The sequence below is a fragment of the Microtus pennsylvanicus genome, chromosome 12, assembly GCF_037038515.1.
Source record: "Microtus pennsylvanicus isolate mMicPen1 chromosome 12, mMicPen1.hap1, whole genome shotgun sequence".
Lineage (NCBI taxonomy): Eukaryota > Metazoa > Chordata > Mammalia > Rodentia > Cricetidae > Microtus > Microtus pennsylvanicus.
The window spans coordinates 776471-795000 of NC_134590.1; the positions used below are offsets into that span (position 1 = coordinate 776471).

Below are 18530 nucleotides of genomic sequence, written 5' to 3' on the forward strand. Positions count from 1 at the left end.
TCTGGGAAACGTGGGTACTCTGAGCCCTCTCTCCAGTCCCAGAACAGGAGTTCTTAACATGAGGTCTCTGAACAACCTGAATGTGTTCAGAGTTTTCCGTATGTAAAACTTCTTTTGTTTGTTTGCTTGTTTTTGGGTTATTTTTTTTAGTTGAGTTTTTGTCAGAGACAGGAGCCTGATTTAACATTCCTATGTGGAGGCTTTACTATGAACTGGATTTCCAACATAGGAAACAGACTGCTAACCACAGGAAAAATCAGTATTTAGGCTGTAACACAAGAAAGAAAGTTAATATTTATTAAATACTTTTTGTGTGCACATTTTAAGGTTTGCTCAGTTGTGCTAACTGTGCTTTAAGATGATATTCTCTAACCATAGCTAGAAAACAAATACAGTGTCTCGTGCCCTCTTCAAACTAAAAATTTGACGGTAAGGCATTCACTATACAAAACAAAACAAAACTGATGTATCAAGCAGTGCGTATTAAATCTGAACATTAAAGATAAAGGGAATTAAGTGTAGCAATAAAGAGTAAAGAATGGCAGCCAGGACAAAACGTTCTGTGGGTTCTCTTTACTGTGGTGCCATAAATGTCTACGCAATGTCTTCAGTCATTAACCCAGTGCTGTCCGAGAGCGTGTGGGTAACCATCCACGAAACAGAAAAACAAAACTGAAGCAACCCATCTCTAATCGAATAAATTATTTTTCTATCAGTCTGGCATACCAGACTTTGTTATAACTACACTTTAAGTTTCCCTGGGATAAAAGAATTTTAAAATCCTGCTTTTAAACTGGAAATTAGTGTAATGCATACTTAACAGTATGCAAAATAAACTGAGAATCAGAACTAGCCTGTAGATCAAGGCTCTGTATCCTAATTTGAAAAATTTCTTATGTCACATTTTATAAACCAGTAAGCATTTATTAACTCAACATATATAAATGACTAAATAATAAACAATGATTTCAAAATTTCATTCAACAATTAACAATCTTAGCTATGAATCTTCTTGCTTTCTTTTTAAAAGAAAGGTAACAGTAAATTAGATAAGAAAAGATACAGGCCCTTAAGAAAAAGTATTGAGACGATGTCTTCAGTTACTCTTAAGATTAAGGCACAATATATGTATGGTAAATTAGAGAAAATTCATTAAAACAACACAGTCAATGCAATCAAGCCTCTTGAATTACATGAGTTTAAAGTTCTAAGTACGGTGGTTAATGCATTTAAAACTCAGTAGAACATCATTTACAACAAACAAAACATCTGAGTACAGAACTTAACATTAGGTTTTATGAATCCAATTCTAAATTTAAGAACTGGCACTTGGGTGGTGGGGCGCACAGCTTTAATCCCAGCACTTGGGAGGCAAAGGCAGACAGATCTCTATGAATTCCAGGACAGCCTGGTGTACAGAGCAAGTTCTAGGACAGCCAGGGCTACACAAAGAAATCCTATCTTGAAAAAACTAATTTAAAAAAACAGCTATAGTATCTTGAATATTTTAATTTGGCACCAAACTTTCATGACAATTGAATAGGTAAGATGACATAAAAGTACACGTATACAGTTCAATGGTGTACAGAATAAGAAATAATTTTATTAGTTGTACAGTATTTTCAAGTGTCTGCCTCTCCCCTGCCTCTTTCTACACTGTCTTACTATGTAGCTCAGGCTGCCTTTAATTCAGAGAAATTCACCTGCCTCTGTGATGGAGGAAGGTCATTGGTTAAATTAAAAGAAACTGCTTTGGCCCATCTCATTGGTTAGGAGATAGGTGGGAGGAGTAAACAGAACAGAACGCTGGGAGGAAGAGGAAGTGAGGGCAGACTCGACAGCTCTGCTCTCGGGAGCAGACGCCGAAGCAGAGACACCATGCTGCCCGCTCCAGGGAAGATGCACGCTATGAAGCTCCGACCCAGGATGGACATAGGCTAGAATCTTCCCGGTAAGCGCACCTAGGGGCGCTACACAGATGATTAGAAATGGGCTAAATTAATATGTGAGAATTAGCCTAGAAGAGGCTAGATAGAAATGGGCCAAAGCAGCATTTAAATGAATACAATTTGTGTGTAATTATTTCGGGGCATAAGCTAGCCGGGCAGGCGGCTGGGGTTTTGGGGACGTAGCCCCGCCGCCGCTCCATATTACTACACCTCTGTCTTCCCAGTGCTGGAATTAAAGTTATGGATCACCAAACCCAGCTGAAGTTCTCTCTGAACCCCATCTGAGAAAGCAGTGTCAAGGCCAGAACATGTAGGATCACTATTCACTAATATTCTCAATAGAGCACAGTGGGTAAGAGCAGGGACTCAGATTTCATTGATACAATGGAGATAATAATATCACTACAATGGAAGAAATACTAAGCACTATTAGTTACTATTACTAATATAATAGTATATATCACAGGGCTGTTTGAAGGATTGAGTTTATATAAAGAATTTAGAATAGTACCTTGCATATAGTCAATACTATATGTTATAATTACAAATTTATCATTTTGGGGTCAGATTTATCCTGTATAAAATATCATTATTTTTACCAAAACCAGTCTTGTGTATCTGTAGCACTAATTATCATTTGGGATCTCTAGGGGTTGGAGCCCAGCCAGGCTGCCTAGACAGATAGTCAAAAACAAATCAAAACAAATCAAAAAACAAAACAAAACCCTCAAACTTCCATTACCTTACCCTGATTTAGATAGAAAAAGTTGTTTTCACAGAGACAATCAATAAAGAAATTTCTCTCCCACCACTGTGTTCATATTCACACAGCCTGGCCTCCTGATCTCCTTAACATGTTTTGTTTACAGTAAGGCTTGTGAACAATTTGGTACTTTTATTTTTTTCTTCTATTTCATAAAAGAATTGTTTTCCAGTTAACCATACTGAATCTTCACTCTCTCCCTCTTTCTCTCTCCCTCCCTCCTTCAGTTGGTTGGGGGTAGGGGTCTTACTATATAGTCCTGGCTGTCCTGGAACTCAGAGATACACCTTGCTTCTGCCTCCCAAGTTGTTTTTGTTTGGTTGGATGGTTTGTTGTTTATTTTATTTTTTTTGTTTTTGAACAATATCTCCTGTAGCTCAGGATGGCCTGGAACTTACTCAGTAACCTAGGACAACCATAAACTCTGGTCCTAGCAGCTCCCAGGTGCCAGGAATAATCCTATAACAATAATATATAATATTATTATGTAATACCATCTAATAATCCTATAAAGGTGAAGCCCAGTGTACACAGAGCCGGAGAGTGAACCCAGGACTTGGGTCATACTAGGCAGATACCTATCAACCGAATTACATTTCCATCCTGAATCTGCAATTTCTTGAACACTTCCTTAGAGCAAAATACTTAGGAAATGACTGTTTCTGTCTCAATTTGTCCCACTGGTTTAACCCAGCATTATGGCTTTAAATATCATCTATCTGTTAATGATAAATAAACTCTAAACTTCATCTTCAGAAACCCACTTGCTCATTAATATCTCCCAGATACTATGCAAATATCTCCAATCCGAGGAAGCCTGAAACTTCTGGTCTCAAACACTTTGGATGAGGGAGGATCGATCTATATGGACTTTTAAAAAAGATTTATTTATTATGTATATAGTGTTGTCTGCATGTATGCTTGCAGGCCAGAGGAGCGCATCTGATGGTTGTGAGCGACCATGTGGTTGCTGGGAACTGACCTCAGGACCTCTGGAAGAACAGTCAGTGCTCTTAACCCTGAGCCATCTCTCCAAACCCTATATGGGATTTTTTTTCCCTCAAGTAATAAAATTATATCCATTGAAGAAAAAATATTACCCCCCCCCCCCGTGAGGATCTTGAACCCAACAATTCTCCTGCTTCTCTCTCCTAAGTGCTGGTATCACAGGTATGCAACAATATGCCTGGTACAAATAACTTACCTGATAATGTGTGAAATACATACCTGAGTTAAACCAGCAGCTGTCTGCGGAGAAGACTTTTTTAACAATCTCACTTCTTTGTTTATATATCTTAGCATTCCACTAAGAGTACTAAAGTCATTACTTTCAGAACTATCATCTTCCAGGTTATATGGGAGAGGTTTAGATGAATCTGAACGGTTGAAAGCTAGGGCTTTACGACTACCTCCTGATGCTGAGGGCTGTTCTAATTGCATTTTCTTTAAGTCCTGTAGCAATTCTTCAGAGAGATCTTCGTTGCCATGACTTTTGAAACTAAGGTCACTGGCACTAATAGAGCGACGTAGTTTTCTGCATTTGAAGAATGATATCTGAGAATGTTTGGCAAACTTAGCATCTTGACTATCAGGCATAATTTCTGTTAGAGCTGTAAATGAAGCTGGGAGAAACTTGGGGTCTTCTGTCTTTTCATGTCCTGAAATTTTGGCTTGCAATCTGGTTAATTCTGATTCCTGTAGAAAAATCAGTACATAGTACATACTCAATATATTTCTGTTTAATAAACTACTATAAAATCATAGGTTCTTAGAAGTCATCTTGGGCCAGCCAGTGGTGGTGCATGCCTTTAATCACAGTACTCGTGAGGCACAGACAGGTAGATCTCCATGAGTTCGAGGCTAGGCTGGCCAGGCTGGTCTACCAAGTGAGTACCAGGACAGGCTCCAAAGTTACAGAGAAACCTTGTCTTGAAAAAAAGCAAAAAACCAAACAAACAAAAAGTCACCTTGATGAGCCTTTGTCTCAGTATGGAAACTCTTGAGAAATTTACAAGTGTTTTTCAAACCTTCTACTGCTAAAGATAGCTGCCATTTAGAAAGAATTAAGTATTTTCATCTGAAAATTGCTTCCAATATTCTAATTTCATAAAAACTAGATTTTCCATATAGAATATTTTAATGTTAAAGATTTTAATCTTAGAGCTGGAGAGATGGCTCAGTGGTTAAGAGCATTGCCTGCTCTTCCAAAAGTCCTGAGTTCAATTCCCAGCAACCACATGGTGGCTCACAGCCATCTGTAATGAGACTTGGTGCCCTCTTCTGGCCTGCACTGTATACATAATAAATGAATAAATCTTTTTTAAAAAAGATTTTAATCTTATACCCGTGAGTTTATCTGTGAAAGTATAGAGGTGAATTATTTTCTTCTTAATCTAACATGGATATACATAAAAGGACTACTTTTAGAATTTCTAAAAGGAAGTAAATATACATTGGTTATTGTCGTAGTCACTTTTCTACTGCCGGGACAAAGCACCAAGACCAAGGAAATTTATAGAAGCAAGCATTTAACAGGAGCTTATGGTCCCAGAGAGTGACTCCATGACAACTATGTTGGAGAGCACAGCAGCATACAGGCACATTGCTGAGAGCGTATATCCTGACCAACAAGCAGCAGGCAGAGAGAAAAAATCTAACTGGGAATGGCCTGAGATTTTGAAACCTCAAAGCCCACCACCAGTGATTCACCTCCACCAAGGCCACACCACCTAATCCTTCCCAAATAGTTCCATAAACTGGGAACCAAGTATTCAAACATGAGCCTAACAGGGCCATCCTCACTCAACCCCCACTATGTGTTTATAGCCTTATTACAAAAAAGCTTTCCTAAACTAGATATTAGAAAAGAAATTTTAAGATACACTGAAAACTCACAAGACCTAAAAGCAGAGAGAGAGAGAGAGAGAGAGAGAGAGAGAGAGAGAGAGAGAGAGAGAGAGAGAAACAGATAATGTGTGTTTTGTTACCTAACACAATCTGGCCTTAAACTTGGGTTTGACCCTTCTCCTCAGCCTTCAGTATGATGGGATTATACACAAGCACCATTATAAGTGGTTGTAATTTCAATTTCATAAGAGAAATAATATAAGTAGTTGCTTATTTACATGTATTCTCTTCTCTTCAGATAACTGATAAAGATAACTTCACAATAAAATGCACTATGCGGAATAACATTAAGCATTAAACTTTTTCTTAGGATCAAATGTCACCGTATAAACATTCTGATGTGCAATAAGATACTTATACCATTAGGGCCCTCAGAAAATTACCTTAGCTTTGTACTTGCTCCAGTTGCCCTCATATACTAGAATACTAATTAGGGCACTATAATAATCGGGCTTATGGAAAAACCAAGTTGCCTTGAAGTGAGTGGTTTCCCTCACTTCTGATTTTGCTGTCACTGCCTGCTTTCTACTCTCCAACTACAGGGAATTTTGTTTTTTTGTCTTTGAGATGTAAGCTTTAAACTCCCATACACAGTCAACAACCATGACCTTGAATTCCTGAGCCTCAGGCGTCCACCTCCCAAGTGCAGGAACTAAGGGTGTACATCAGTTCACCTGGTTTTAAGTGGTGCTCAGGATCAAAGACAGGGCTTTTGTGCACGCTATACAAACACTCTTCCCACTGAGCTACATTCCCACAACTACTTACACCTACTTCTAATTGCTACAGTTACACCTTCGAAATTCTTAGATTAGCAGCCTTTATTTTTCCTCTTTTGTACTCTTTACATTAAAGCTAGCTAGGGTTGACTTTGAGAGCTATGTCAACCATGAAAGAAATTCTGTTTTAAAACTAGTTATCACTCTACATTAGCTACATTAACTAATTACAACACATTCTCTAAGATTTCTTTATCTATGGCTTATTCAAGAACAGCTACTATTAGATGGGTGAAAAGATGGTTCAGCAGGTAAGAACACTTGCTGCTCTTGCGGAAGAACTGTTTGGTTTGTAGTACCCACAAGAAGGCTTACAACCATTGATGACTCCAGTTTGGGGAATCTGTTTCTGTCTCTGGCCTCTGTGAGCACTGCACGCACATGGTGCGCACATAGATATGCAGCTAGAATGCTCAGAGGCAAAACATAATCTCTCTCTCTCTCTCTCTCTCTCTCTCTCTCTCTCTCTCTCTCTCTCTCTCTCTCTCCAAGACAGGGTTTCTCTGTGTATCCCTGGCTGTCCTGGAACACACTCTGTAGACATGAACTGCTTCTCGTTTTAAATTAATGCTACCATTCAATCAATATTTTGGCAGTTTCATAAATAGCCAAACTTAAAATGTGAATGGTTGCCACCAGCAATCAAATTGCACTAATCTCATGGACAGTAATTAGTGAGTAAGCAAAATAATTACACTAACTAGGGATACAATGTAGACTACTATAATTTTTGAAGGTTTTTCTTTTTACAATGAAGATCTTTAATTTTGTGCAAATTTTATAAACTTCCAGAACACTAAAAAAAGTGACTTGACCAGACACTCAACCTAGGACTTCATACATGATACATGCTGGCCAAGTGTTCTATCGCTGAGCTATAACCCCAGCAGTAGGAATATCATCTTAATAAAAGCACCAATAGTGCTCATTCTTTTTTGTTTGTTTGTTTTTCAATACAGAATTTCTCTGCGTTCTGGTTGTCTGGGAACTCAATCTGTACACCAGTCTGGTCTTGAACTCAAAGATCCACCTGCCTGCCTCCCATGTGCTGGAATTAAAGGCATGCTTCCCAACTGCCTGGCCAAACATACATACACATGCAAACATACACATGCATAATGTTTAGCCTAAACATTCTATTAATGCAGTATACTGAATCCAGAGCATCCTACATGCTAAGCACCAACTATGACACTGAGCTGTATTACCAGGTCCTAAGTGATTCTTTTTTTTTTAAAGATTTATTTATTTATTATGTATACAACATTCTGCCTCGATGTATGCCCGCACGCCAGAGGAGGGCGTCGGATCTCAGTACAGATGGTTGTGAGCCACCATGTGGTTGCTGGGAATTGAACTCAGGACCTCTGGAAGAGCAGTCAGTGCTCTTAACCTCTGAGCCATCTCTCCAGCCCCCAGGTCCTAAATATAATTTTAGATCATGTCTATTCATATGTACATAATACTATAAATATAGACTGTACTATAAAAGAATGACTCAACTAAGTACAGAACTAGAAATATATAAGGTATTGTTAGTTTTATTTCTTTTTTAGTAACTTCTACTTTGCTACTATTTTATTCTTTTGTAAAGGTTTCAATGATAACTTTACTTCATTAGCAGTTTTAAATGAGTACTTAGCCGGGCGGTGGGGGCGCACGCCTTTAATCCCAGCACTTGGGAGGCAGAGGCAGGCGGATCTCTGTAAGTTCGAGACCAGCCTGGTCTACAAGAGCTAGTTCCAGGACAGGCTCCAAAACCACATAGAAACCCTGTCTCGAAAAACAAACAAAAAAAATGAGTACTTAAATATCCATACTGTTAATTTCAAACTCCAGACAAACTGCCATAATCAAAACAGATGAAAAGACAGCCTAAGTCATTTTAAAACATCTGTATTTAAACCCAGTATAAAAGAAGTTCTGAATATAATGTTATATTTTTATTTTATTATTTTCAAAGGAACTTTACTGATTTTGAAAAAATGCTTCAAATTTTTTTAAGGCACATCAGGTATAAAACCCACTATAGTAAATGTTATAAATGGAAGTGTTTAAACATATGAAAATTATTTTGGGGTAATATGATGCATATCATACTAACAATATCTCATCTTTGTCTTCTAAAGAAGATGTATTTTGTTTCAAGTCAATAATACATCATGAAGACCTCTATAAGAGAGAAGAACAAGAAAAATAAATAATCTACTGTTCACCAATGTTATTTCATTACTTTTATGTTTACTTACTTTAATAAGCAATGCTTCATTTGCAGCTTCAATGACTTCATTCCTGTCTTGAACTTGTTGATGCAAATTGCTTACTGTATCCTGAGCTTCTTCTAATTCTAGTTTTGCTTTCTCTAGTTGTTCATTTAGCTGTTGAACAGACGTCTTCTGAGAATCAGCAGAAACCTTCCACTTTGCATGATTCTCTTGATGTGAAATCATCTTTAAGTCCCAAAAGTGTAAAAAGAAAATAGAGTGAAGTTGTTTCAACAACATTCTAATAGTTGCCACTATTATTTTTCTTAAGAGATCAAATTTATAGCTATAAACATCTGATTTGACACTAAATACAATATTCAAGGAAAAAAGAGAAAAGAACACATTCTTACATTCACTTAACAGTTAAACATATACCAAATTTGGATTATGATTTACCTAAATAAACTATAATGAAATTTTTTAGACGACTGGAGAAATCTGAACAATTACTGGACATTGGATTGGGTGTGGTGGCACATGTCTTTAATCCCACCACTCCAGGCACAGAGGCAGGTGGATCTCTTTGAGTTCCAGGACAACACTGACCACGTAGTGAGTTTCAGGACATCCAGGGCTTATATAGAAAGACTCTGGCTCAAATAACAAACAGCTAAAGCCAAACCAAATGAAAAAAAAGAAAAGAAAAGAAAAAGAAAGGAAGAAAGGAAGAAAGGAAGAAAGGAAGAAAGAAAGAAAGAAAGAAAGAAAGAAAGAAAGAAAGAAAGAAAGAAAGAAAGAGGAAGGAAGGAAGAAAGAAAAACTCCAGAGAAAGTGAAACATCTCTGGCTTCATAATGATGGTTGTAAGGATAAGTCCCGCCCCTTAGGGGGCGTGTTCGCCTCGGGCTAATGTTTGCCTATAAATTTGGCAAGCGTGCTCCCAGCCGTCCTTCTTCTGCTTTTCCTGGTCTCTGCAGGAACAGTGGTTCTGTAAGTCTATTTCGTCATTAAAGCTGTCTATATAGTTTTACAATCTGTCTGCATTCGTTTACGCCGGTACAGATTGTGGTGTTGAACACCAGGGAGCAAATTAAAAATGGATGATATTGTCAGGCAGTGGTGGCACACCCTTTTAATTCCAGCATTTGGGAGTCAGAGACAGGCAGACTCACAGAGAGCTCTGTGAGTTCGAGGGCAGTCTAATCTACAGAGCAAGTTCAAGGATAGGCTGCAAAGCTACAGAGAAACCGTCTTGAAAATAAAACAAACAAATAACAACATAACAACAAAGATGATGCTGAGAACAGCAAGATGAGTTTTGTGCAGAAGTGTGTCCAGGCTACACTGTAGGAAAGGGAGGCAAGAATAGGATTGGACCAGATCTCTATGATCTGCTTGGACGATAGGTCAGGTCATCTTTTTTTGTTTTTATTTTTGTTTTTTTTTTTTTTTTTGGTTTTTTGAGACAGGGTTTCTCTGTGGTTTTGGAGCCTGTCCTGGAACTAGCTCTTGTAGACCAGGCTGGTCTCAAACTCACAGAGATCCGCCTGCCTCTGCCTCCCGAGTGCTGGGATTAAAGGCGTGCGCCACCACCGCCCGGCAGGTCAGGTCATCTTATGCCAACTAGGTATTGTCTGAGGACAAGACACAGCTGATGGAGTATTTGGAGAATCCCAAAATGTACATCTGTGGAACAAAAGTGATCTCCAGAATCAAGAAGAGTGTGTTGGCTAGCTTTATGTCAACTTTATGTCAACTTGACACAAGTTAGAGTCACTGGAGAAGAGGGAGCCTCTTAAGAAAATGCGTCCATTAGACCAGGCTATAGAAAAGTCTGTAGGGTATTTTCTTAATTAGTGATTGATGTGGGAGGGCCCAGTCCATTGTTCCTGGGGCAAGTCATAGGGAGCAAGCCAGAAAACTACACCCTTCCATGGCCTCTACATCAGTTCCCGCCTCCAGGTTCCCGTGCTGTTTGAGTTCCTGTTCTGATTTCCTTACATAATAAACAATGATTTGGAAATGTAAGCCAAATAAATCCTTTCCTCTCCATCTTGCTTTTGGTTATGGTGTTTCATCATAGCAATAGTAACCATAACTAAGACAGGGAGAAAGGGCAGACGTAATAGTTTATCTTAAAAAGGCTACTAATGAATAGCTGTCATTGCCCTATGTATTACAAAACAAATTTCTCATGACTTTTAATGTGTATCCTAAATTAATTAACACACCAGAATTAAAATTATGAATAACTAACAGGATATTTTTGTTATAGGATATGTGGTCATGCTGTGAACCTAAGACAGCACTATGTACCGAAAAAAAAAAAACTGTTTTAGTTGTGGTGTGGCTCAACCCTAGCACACACCTTTAATCCAAGAGTTTTCTACTTGAGTGTTGTAAACAGGATTAAATAAAGACAATGATAGGTCAAGAAGAGGAGCAAGCAACCAGCTGGGAGGAAGTGAATGTAGGATTATTAAGAAAAAACCATAGAGTTAAGTAAGAAGGATCCAGGAAGACAGATAAAGGCAGAGGAAGTAGAAGTGAGGGGCACTCAGTTTGAGGAGGAGGGCTGGAGGCAGCAGAGGAGGAGGAGGAGAGGGCTTCTGGGACAATGGCAGAGGATGAAGGTCGGATGGGTACTTTCTCTCCCTCACTGAGCTAGCAGCCTTTTATCCCAGCATCTGGCTCCCAAGTCTTTACTGGTAAAATTGAACAACTGAGAATTTGTTACGAACAACATATTTTTGTTGGACAGTCCTGATTTAAGTAAAACTGTCCTGTAGTGAAATGGATATGATCTTTTAAAACACAGCAGTTTCTGCTCCATAAACACTACCTTTGCAGGAATCATTCTGGAATAAACACTGACTGCATGAGAGTGGAAAAGCAGAGACGTCACCACAGCCAGGCAGCCCCTGACACGCCTTGGTTCTGGGTTTAGGTTTGCATTCTTATTTTATACTTTAAAACAACAGGGTGGGGTGGCCAAGCACGTAAGATTTTACAGGCGCATATGCAGTAGTCAGCAGGTTGTTAAGGGCAATGACTCATTGTTTCAGCTGTTTCTCCAGGTAGCAAGTGAAATCATGCTTGGCAAATAATATAAACTAACAAAATCATTCTCACTCCAAAATAATTTTGCAATTATTAAATGATTTTTCTGACAAATCTGAAACCTTAATTTTGGGTTGGCTAAAGAAAGAAAAAACAGTGTTAAATTAGAAATTCCTAGAGCTAGTGTGATGCCTTGGCAATTAAGAGCGCTGGCTGCTCTTCCAGAAGACTGGTTCATTCCCAGGACCAGTTTCAGGGCATCCAACATCCTCCTCTGGCCTTCTCAGGCACTGCATAACCATAGTACACAAAGTACATTCAGGCAAAACACTGTACACACAAAATTAAAATAAAAACTGGTAATTCCTTTTAAAGCTAATATGGTGATAGTATATATGCCCTTTCCTGAACAGAAATGGAGGAGGAGTGGACTGGGTTAGTAGGAACAGAGGGGAGGTAGGGGAAAAAGACTGGGAGGAAAAGGAAACTGCAGTCAGGATGCAAAATAAATAAATGATAGTATATCTTTTCATTTTTTATTTATATGTTTATTTATTAGGGTTTCTTGACACATGGTCTCATGTAAACCCGTGTCTGCGCTCTGTGCGCTGGCACCCAGTTCGCAAGCTTCAGGCAAGGGGCTGGAGGTTAAAATACACAGACAGAGAGACAGCGACACAGGCCATCCTTGAATTCCCCAAGAATGCCCCTTTATTGTGTTCAGGGGCAGCTTATATAGAGATAGCCAGGCCCCAGCCAAACCCACCAGAAACCACTCTCCTGCCATCAGGAACTCCTGAAGGTCTTGTGCTCAGAGCAGCTGTAGGCACTCAGATCAAGGGATTACAAGAAATTCAAGATCTGGGGTCTCACTGCTCCCAACACAAAGGCATCAAGACCTTGCTATGTAGGTAAGGATAATCTTGTGTCTGTTTCTCTTTAATGATGCAATCACGGTATGTACAAGTGTGCCTGATTCGGCCCTCTCGACACACTTTAAAACTAAATCTTTGTTAACAATCAAATAGAAAAAATATTTTATACAAATTATATATATTTGTCATACTTTAAAATGTTATTATCCCCACATATTAACAACACTAAAATCCCTTTTTAAAATATTTATTTTATTTTTAACTTGTGTGACTGTGTGTCTATGTCTACCTGCGTATTTAGGGTAACAAATGGTTGCAAAACCAGAAGCATCAGAGGTACAGGCACTGGAGTTACAGGTGGTTGTGAGTCACTGATGTGGGTCCTGATAATCAACCTGGGTCATCTGAAGAGCAATTATGTCACATCTCCAACTCTAAATTCACTTAATTATTTTTTTCATTTCATATATTTATTTACTTGTGTGTGTCCATCCATCCGTCATCTATCTATTTGGGTTTTTGAGGTAGGGTTTCTCTCTGTAACCATTCCTGGCTGTCCTAGAACTCCTTTGTAGACCAGGCTGGCCTTGAACTCACTGATTCGCCTTTGTCTGCCTCCCAAGTGTTGGATTAAAGGCGTTCGCCACCACCACCCAGCTAATTTTGAATTTCATGTGTATGAGTATTTTGCTACATGTATGCCTGGTGCCCGTGGAGGTCAGAAGATGGTGTCAGATTACCTCAGAATTAGAGTTATAGACAGTGGTGAGCTGCTATGCTGGTTGGGTGCTGGGAAATAAACCTGGATCCTCAGTAAAAGCAGCATTTATAGCTGAGCCATAGCTCCAGCCCCTAGAACTATTTTTTAAGCAATTTTTATGAACTATCTGATTATAATTAATTTTAGGCATTTATAACATTAATAGTTTAAAATGGATAACTACAGAAAACAGACTAGAAAATATGAACAGTAAATGACAAATACCTAAAATGGACTAATGGTTGCCTCTGAAGATAAAGGGTTACAAACACTTCTCATAAGTGTGTTTTCTTTTTTTTTAAATATTTATTTATTATGTATACAATATTCTGTTTGCGTGTATGTCTCCAGGCCAGAAGAGGGCACCAGACCTCATTACAGATGGTTGTGAGCCACCATGTGGTTGCTGGGAATTGAACTCAGGACCTTTGGAAGAGCAGGCGATGCTCTTAACCACTGAGCCATCTCTCCAGCCCCCATAAGTGTGTTTTCAAAAAGATTCAAACTGTGTTTCATTTGGCAGGCATTATGTTTTTAAAGAGATCTGAATCTAAATGCACTTAAATAAGACATAAGTTACAAGTCTCTCTGCCCCTACCCCAGGTGTTTAACAAAAACTAGGTATGATGACACTTCTTTAATCCTAGCACTCAGGAGGCAGAGACAGGAAAATCTAAGTTCAAGACCAGCCTGGTCTACAAAGTGAGTTCCAGGGGGCTGGAGAGATGGCTCAGTGGTTAAGAGCATTGCCTGCTCTTCCAAAGGTTCTGAGTTCAACTCCCAGCAACCACATGGTGGCTCACAACCATCTGTAATGAGGTCTGGTGCTTTCTTCTGGCCTGCAGACATACACACAGACAGAATAATGTATACATAATAAATAAATATTAAAAAAAAACAAAAAACAAAGTGAGTTCCAGTATAGCCAGAACTACATAATGAGACACCATTTCAAGGAAAAAAGAAAAGCTGAATACAAATGTATTTGTAGCCTTTGTTTTTCAGAAAAATTATTTTTTAGCACCAAACTCAATAAATATTGTCAAAAAAATTTAAGATTTGGGGTAATCTTTTCAAATGTTTTAAAAGGATAAATGTAGCACAATTTCTAGTTGGAATTAATAATAAAAACCCAGAGTCAGATATAGGGGTTAATGCTGAAGATCAGAGAAGTGGAGCAGCAGACACCAGAGAGTTCTTACCTCTGCCAATGCCCAGACCAAAGGAACGATCCTATCCTCAGACTGCAACTCCAAACTCTGTCTCCACCAAACCTCAGACTGCCCTGAGCTCCTGCCTCCTCCCGCCTTATATTCCTCTCTCTGCCCAGCCATATCACTCCTGTCTCCACCTCCCTAATGCTGGGATTAAAGGCATGTGATCCCAACTGCTGGGATCACATTTCTGTGACCTCTGTTTCTCTCTTAGACAGATTCAATCTTGTGTAGCCCAGGGTAGCCTTGAACTAACAGAGATCCCTTTGCATCTGTCTCCTGAGCCCTGGGATTAAAGGGGTGTGCCACCACTGCCTGGCCTCTAGTGACTTAGCTCTGCATTCTGATCTTAAAAAGACAAGATTTATTTGTTAAAACATAAACAAAATATCACTACAGATAAAAATATTCTAATTAATAATACTGTTAATTTTTATAAAGACTCAGAACATATTGATAAAACGGTTCTAGTACTGCTTCTCAAACTTACTATCAGATCAGAGGTTAGAAATTATAAAGTATTTTACAGTATTTTTACATCACATAAAATGGTTTTTGTCTGTAATTAAGAATTTCCAGTGTGGGTCCAAGGTCCCAATGAGGAGCAGAAGGAGGGAGAACATGAGCAAGGAAGTCAGGACCACGAGGGGTGTACCCACCCACTGAGACAGTGGGGCTGATCTATTGGGAGCTCACCAAGGCCAGCTGGACTGTGACTGAAAAAGCATGGGATAAAACCGGACTCTCTGAACATGGCGGACAATGAGGGCTGATGAGAAGCCAAGGACAATGGCACGGGGTTTTGATCCTACTTAATGTTCTAGCTTTGTGGGAGCCTAGCCAGTTTGGATGTTCACCTTCCTAGATATGGACGGAGGGGGGAGGACCTTGGACTTTCCACAGGGCAGGGAACCCTGACTGCTCTTTGGACTGGAGAGGGAGGGGAAGAGGAGTGGGGGAAGGGGGAGAAAGGTGGAAGGAGGGGGAGGGAAATGGGAGGCTAGGAGGAGGCAGAAACTTTTTTTTCCTTTTTTCAATAAAAAAAAAAAGAATTCCCAGTTTGTTTTTCCACAAGTTCTATAATCAAAAATGATAAGACTCTAATCTAAGAACTTAACATATAGTAACTAATTTATTCCTTATAAAAGTACTATAAGATCCCCGACGGGGAGCCAAAAAAAAAAAAACAGTACTATAAGATAGCTATTATCATTATATGCATCTCTGAGAGGATTAAATAGCTTATCCAAAGTCATACAGTTCTAAAACAGGCTTGAAACTTAGGATGCATGTTTCAAGAACTAGACCTCTTAACTTTAGAGCACATTATTAGTCTTTTAGCTGAAAGGATATTAAATGCAAAGTATGTATTTAGCTTAAAATGAAGATCACACTATATTAATTTATAATGAACACTTCAAGAACTAGACTTATACTTTCATCCTAGTAGGTCAATTCATTTCAGTGGGGGCTACTGACACAAGTTGTATTTTCTTTACCTCCATATGATAAGCTTCTTTGAGAGAGTCTACTTCTAAGGATAATTTCTTTATTTCTGTTTGCATTCTTGCTTCTAAATGAGCTTCACGTACTTGAGAGGCCCCTAGTTCTTCAGCCAAACGATTTCCATGAGCTTCCTTAAAAACAACATGTTGAATATAAATTATATAGGTAGCTTATTTGGTTTAGTATAGCTAAATAAATTTAAAGCCTTAATGGAAACATGCTAGTCTTTATGTAAACACACGTGCCAAGCGTTTTTTTAAAGATTTTATTTTATGTATATAGGTGCTCTACTGACTTTATGCCAGAAGAGGGCATCAGATCCCACTATTGATGGCTATGAGCCACCAAGTGGTTGCTAGGAATTGAAGTCAAGATTTTTGGAAGAGCAGCCAGCTCTTAACCTCTGAGTCATCTCTCCTGCCCACCAAACTAACTTATTATATGGTACACTTTAAAATACAGACATTTCATAGAAGACCAAAAGAAGGCAGCAGTACATTATTTGCTACATAAGTTCACTAATCAATGCCTTCTGTGAAACAAAGACCCATAAAAGGCTAACTTTGGCAGATAATAGCCTTCTCAGGTGTTCCTGAGCACTTTGTTCACCATATGGACTATTTGTTTTTTACAAGAATAATTTGTGCTCTTTTAAAAATCTCTAGGGGTGTTTTGGCCTGAATGTATGGATTTGAACAACTTGTATGCCTGGTACCCATGGAGGCCAGAAGGGAGTGTTGTATCCCTTGTAACTGGATCTATAGGTAGTTGTTAGGCAGTTGTTAGCCACCATGAAGATGCAGGGAATTTAAGCTGGGTCTCTGAAATATGCATCCGTCATGGGTAAGGGGAAACATTGATGAAATATGTATGGAACTATTTTAAAGTAAGAACTATGTTAAAAGTTTTTAAACAACTGAACAAAAGTTACAAACTTTTGCTATCCAATTAGAACCAATAAAAACTGTTATAAAATCCCCAACAACAACTGTCGGATGAACTAATCTTAATTACTAGAGCTTCTGTGTGATTATTTGGGTCTGGATGGCTGGAAAAGGAAAGAGCAGTCTCCATCTACAAACAACAACAAAGTTAGACATTCTATTGCTTTAATTCTCCTTTTTCTTGAAGGAGACTAAAGTAACTACAGAGTATGGAATATGAGGATAGCTTATGTAAAAAAACTAAGTAAGATTCAAATCAGATTATTCATAAAAAGAATCAAGGTTTGAACCAAACCAAAAGATAAACATGAATCTATATTTAGTTTGGGATTAAAATATTATAAAACTTTCAATCTAAGCAATCTCCCATTTAAACTCATTTTGAGAACTGAGTTTATGTTATCAAATAAAACAAATTATACTAAACTCAAAAATTATCAACAAAGGACCAAAATGAGATAAAGGTAGATATCTTCCCTTTTTATGTAAACACCCAAATATCTGTTATATTCCTAATAAGTTTTCCTATATATGCTTAATTGCTCTAATAATCCAGAAATTTGAATAAAAATATAACTAAGCCTAACAAAAACTAAAAGTAAAAATCTTTTAACTATATACCTATGATGAATTAGTTAGCATAAGAGAAAGCAGAAAACTTAACAAGACTTTCAGAATAAAAATAAAGTCTTTTCTCAAGGTCTAATAATTAACCCAAGTATATCAATTTAAATACTCTTTAAATGAGTTGTTAACTTCTAAGGAAATAAGCCTTTATTAGTAATCTTGTTTTTAATATACTTTCATCACAGAGAACTAAATGAGGTTTTTATTTAGAAGAAGGTTCAAACACATGCAAATCTAAACATGCTAAATGACTCAATTAATTGAGCACTAGTGTAGCAAGAGTTCAGTTATAAAAGGATTTTTATTATAAAAATATATTACAAATAATTTAAAATCTAAGTATAACACAGTTAAACGTTTTCTTTTAGAAACCCGTGGTAGCATGTACATAACATGAAAGCAACTACTTTTTAGACAGCACGCCACAGTGTAGTCTTTGCATACATATGATGGAGGAAGGTCATTGACTAATTAAAAAAACTGCCTTGGCCCATCTGATAGGGCAAAATTTAGATAGGCGGAGTAGACAGACAGAATGCTGGGAGGAAGAGTAAGTGAGCTCAGACTCGACAGCTCTGCTCTACTGGAGCAGAGGCCATGCTCCCCTCTCCCGGGCAGACGTACGCGATGAAGCAAGCGCCAGGTCAGACATGCTGAATCTTTCCCAGTAAGACCAATGCTACACAGTTTATTAGAGATGGGTTGATCGGGATATGAAAATTAGCCTGTAAGGGCTAGAGTTAATGGGCCAAACAGTGTTTAAAAGAATACAGTTTGTGTGTTGTTATTTCGGGGCATAAGCTAGCAAGGCGGCCAGGAGCCGGGCTGTGGAAAGAGGCCCACAGCTCCCACAACATACGTAACATGAAAGCAACTGCTTTTTAGATAGCACCCCACAGTGTAGCCTTTGCTAGTCGCTGCCCAAATGCTGGGATTACAA

General features: G+C 38.4%; 1 protein-coding gene across 6 annotated transcripts in view; it reads right to left on the bottom strand.

Annotated features, from left to right (window-relative positions):
• The window catches only part of Ccdc18 (coiled-coil domain containing 18), a 148424-nt gene that overhangs the window by 16463 nt on the left and 113431 nt on the right, over window positions 1-18530 (bottom strand). For 5 of the 6 annotated variants that reach the window (XM_075943995.1, XM_075943994.1, XM_075943999.1 and 2 more), the window contains 3 exons: window positions 16013-16150; window positions 8648-8848; window positions 3940-4407 (listed from right to left, as the gene is read on the bottom strand). In XM_075943995.1, coding sequence (XP_075800110.1) covers window positions 3940-4407; window positions 8648-8848; window positions 16013-16150 — 807 coding nt within the window. The remainder of the gene's footprint in view (window positions 1-3939; window positions 4408-8647; window positions 8849-16012; window positions 16151-18530) is intronic. The other variant, XM_075943998.1, reaches the window with a different exon arrangement.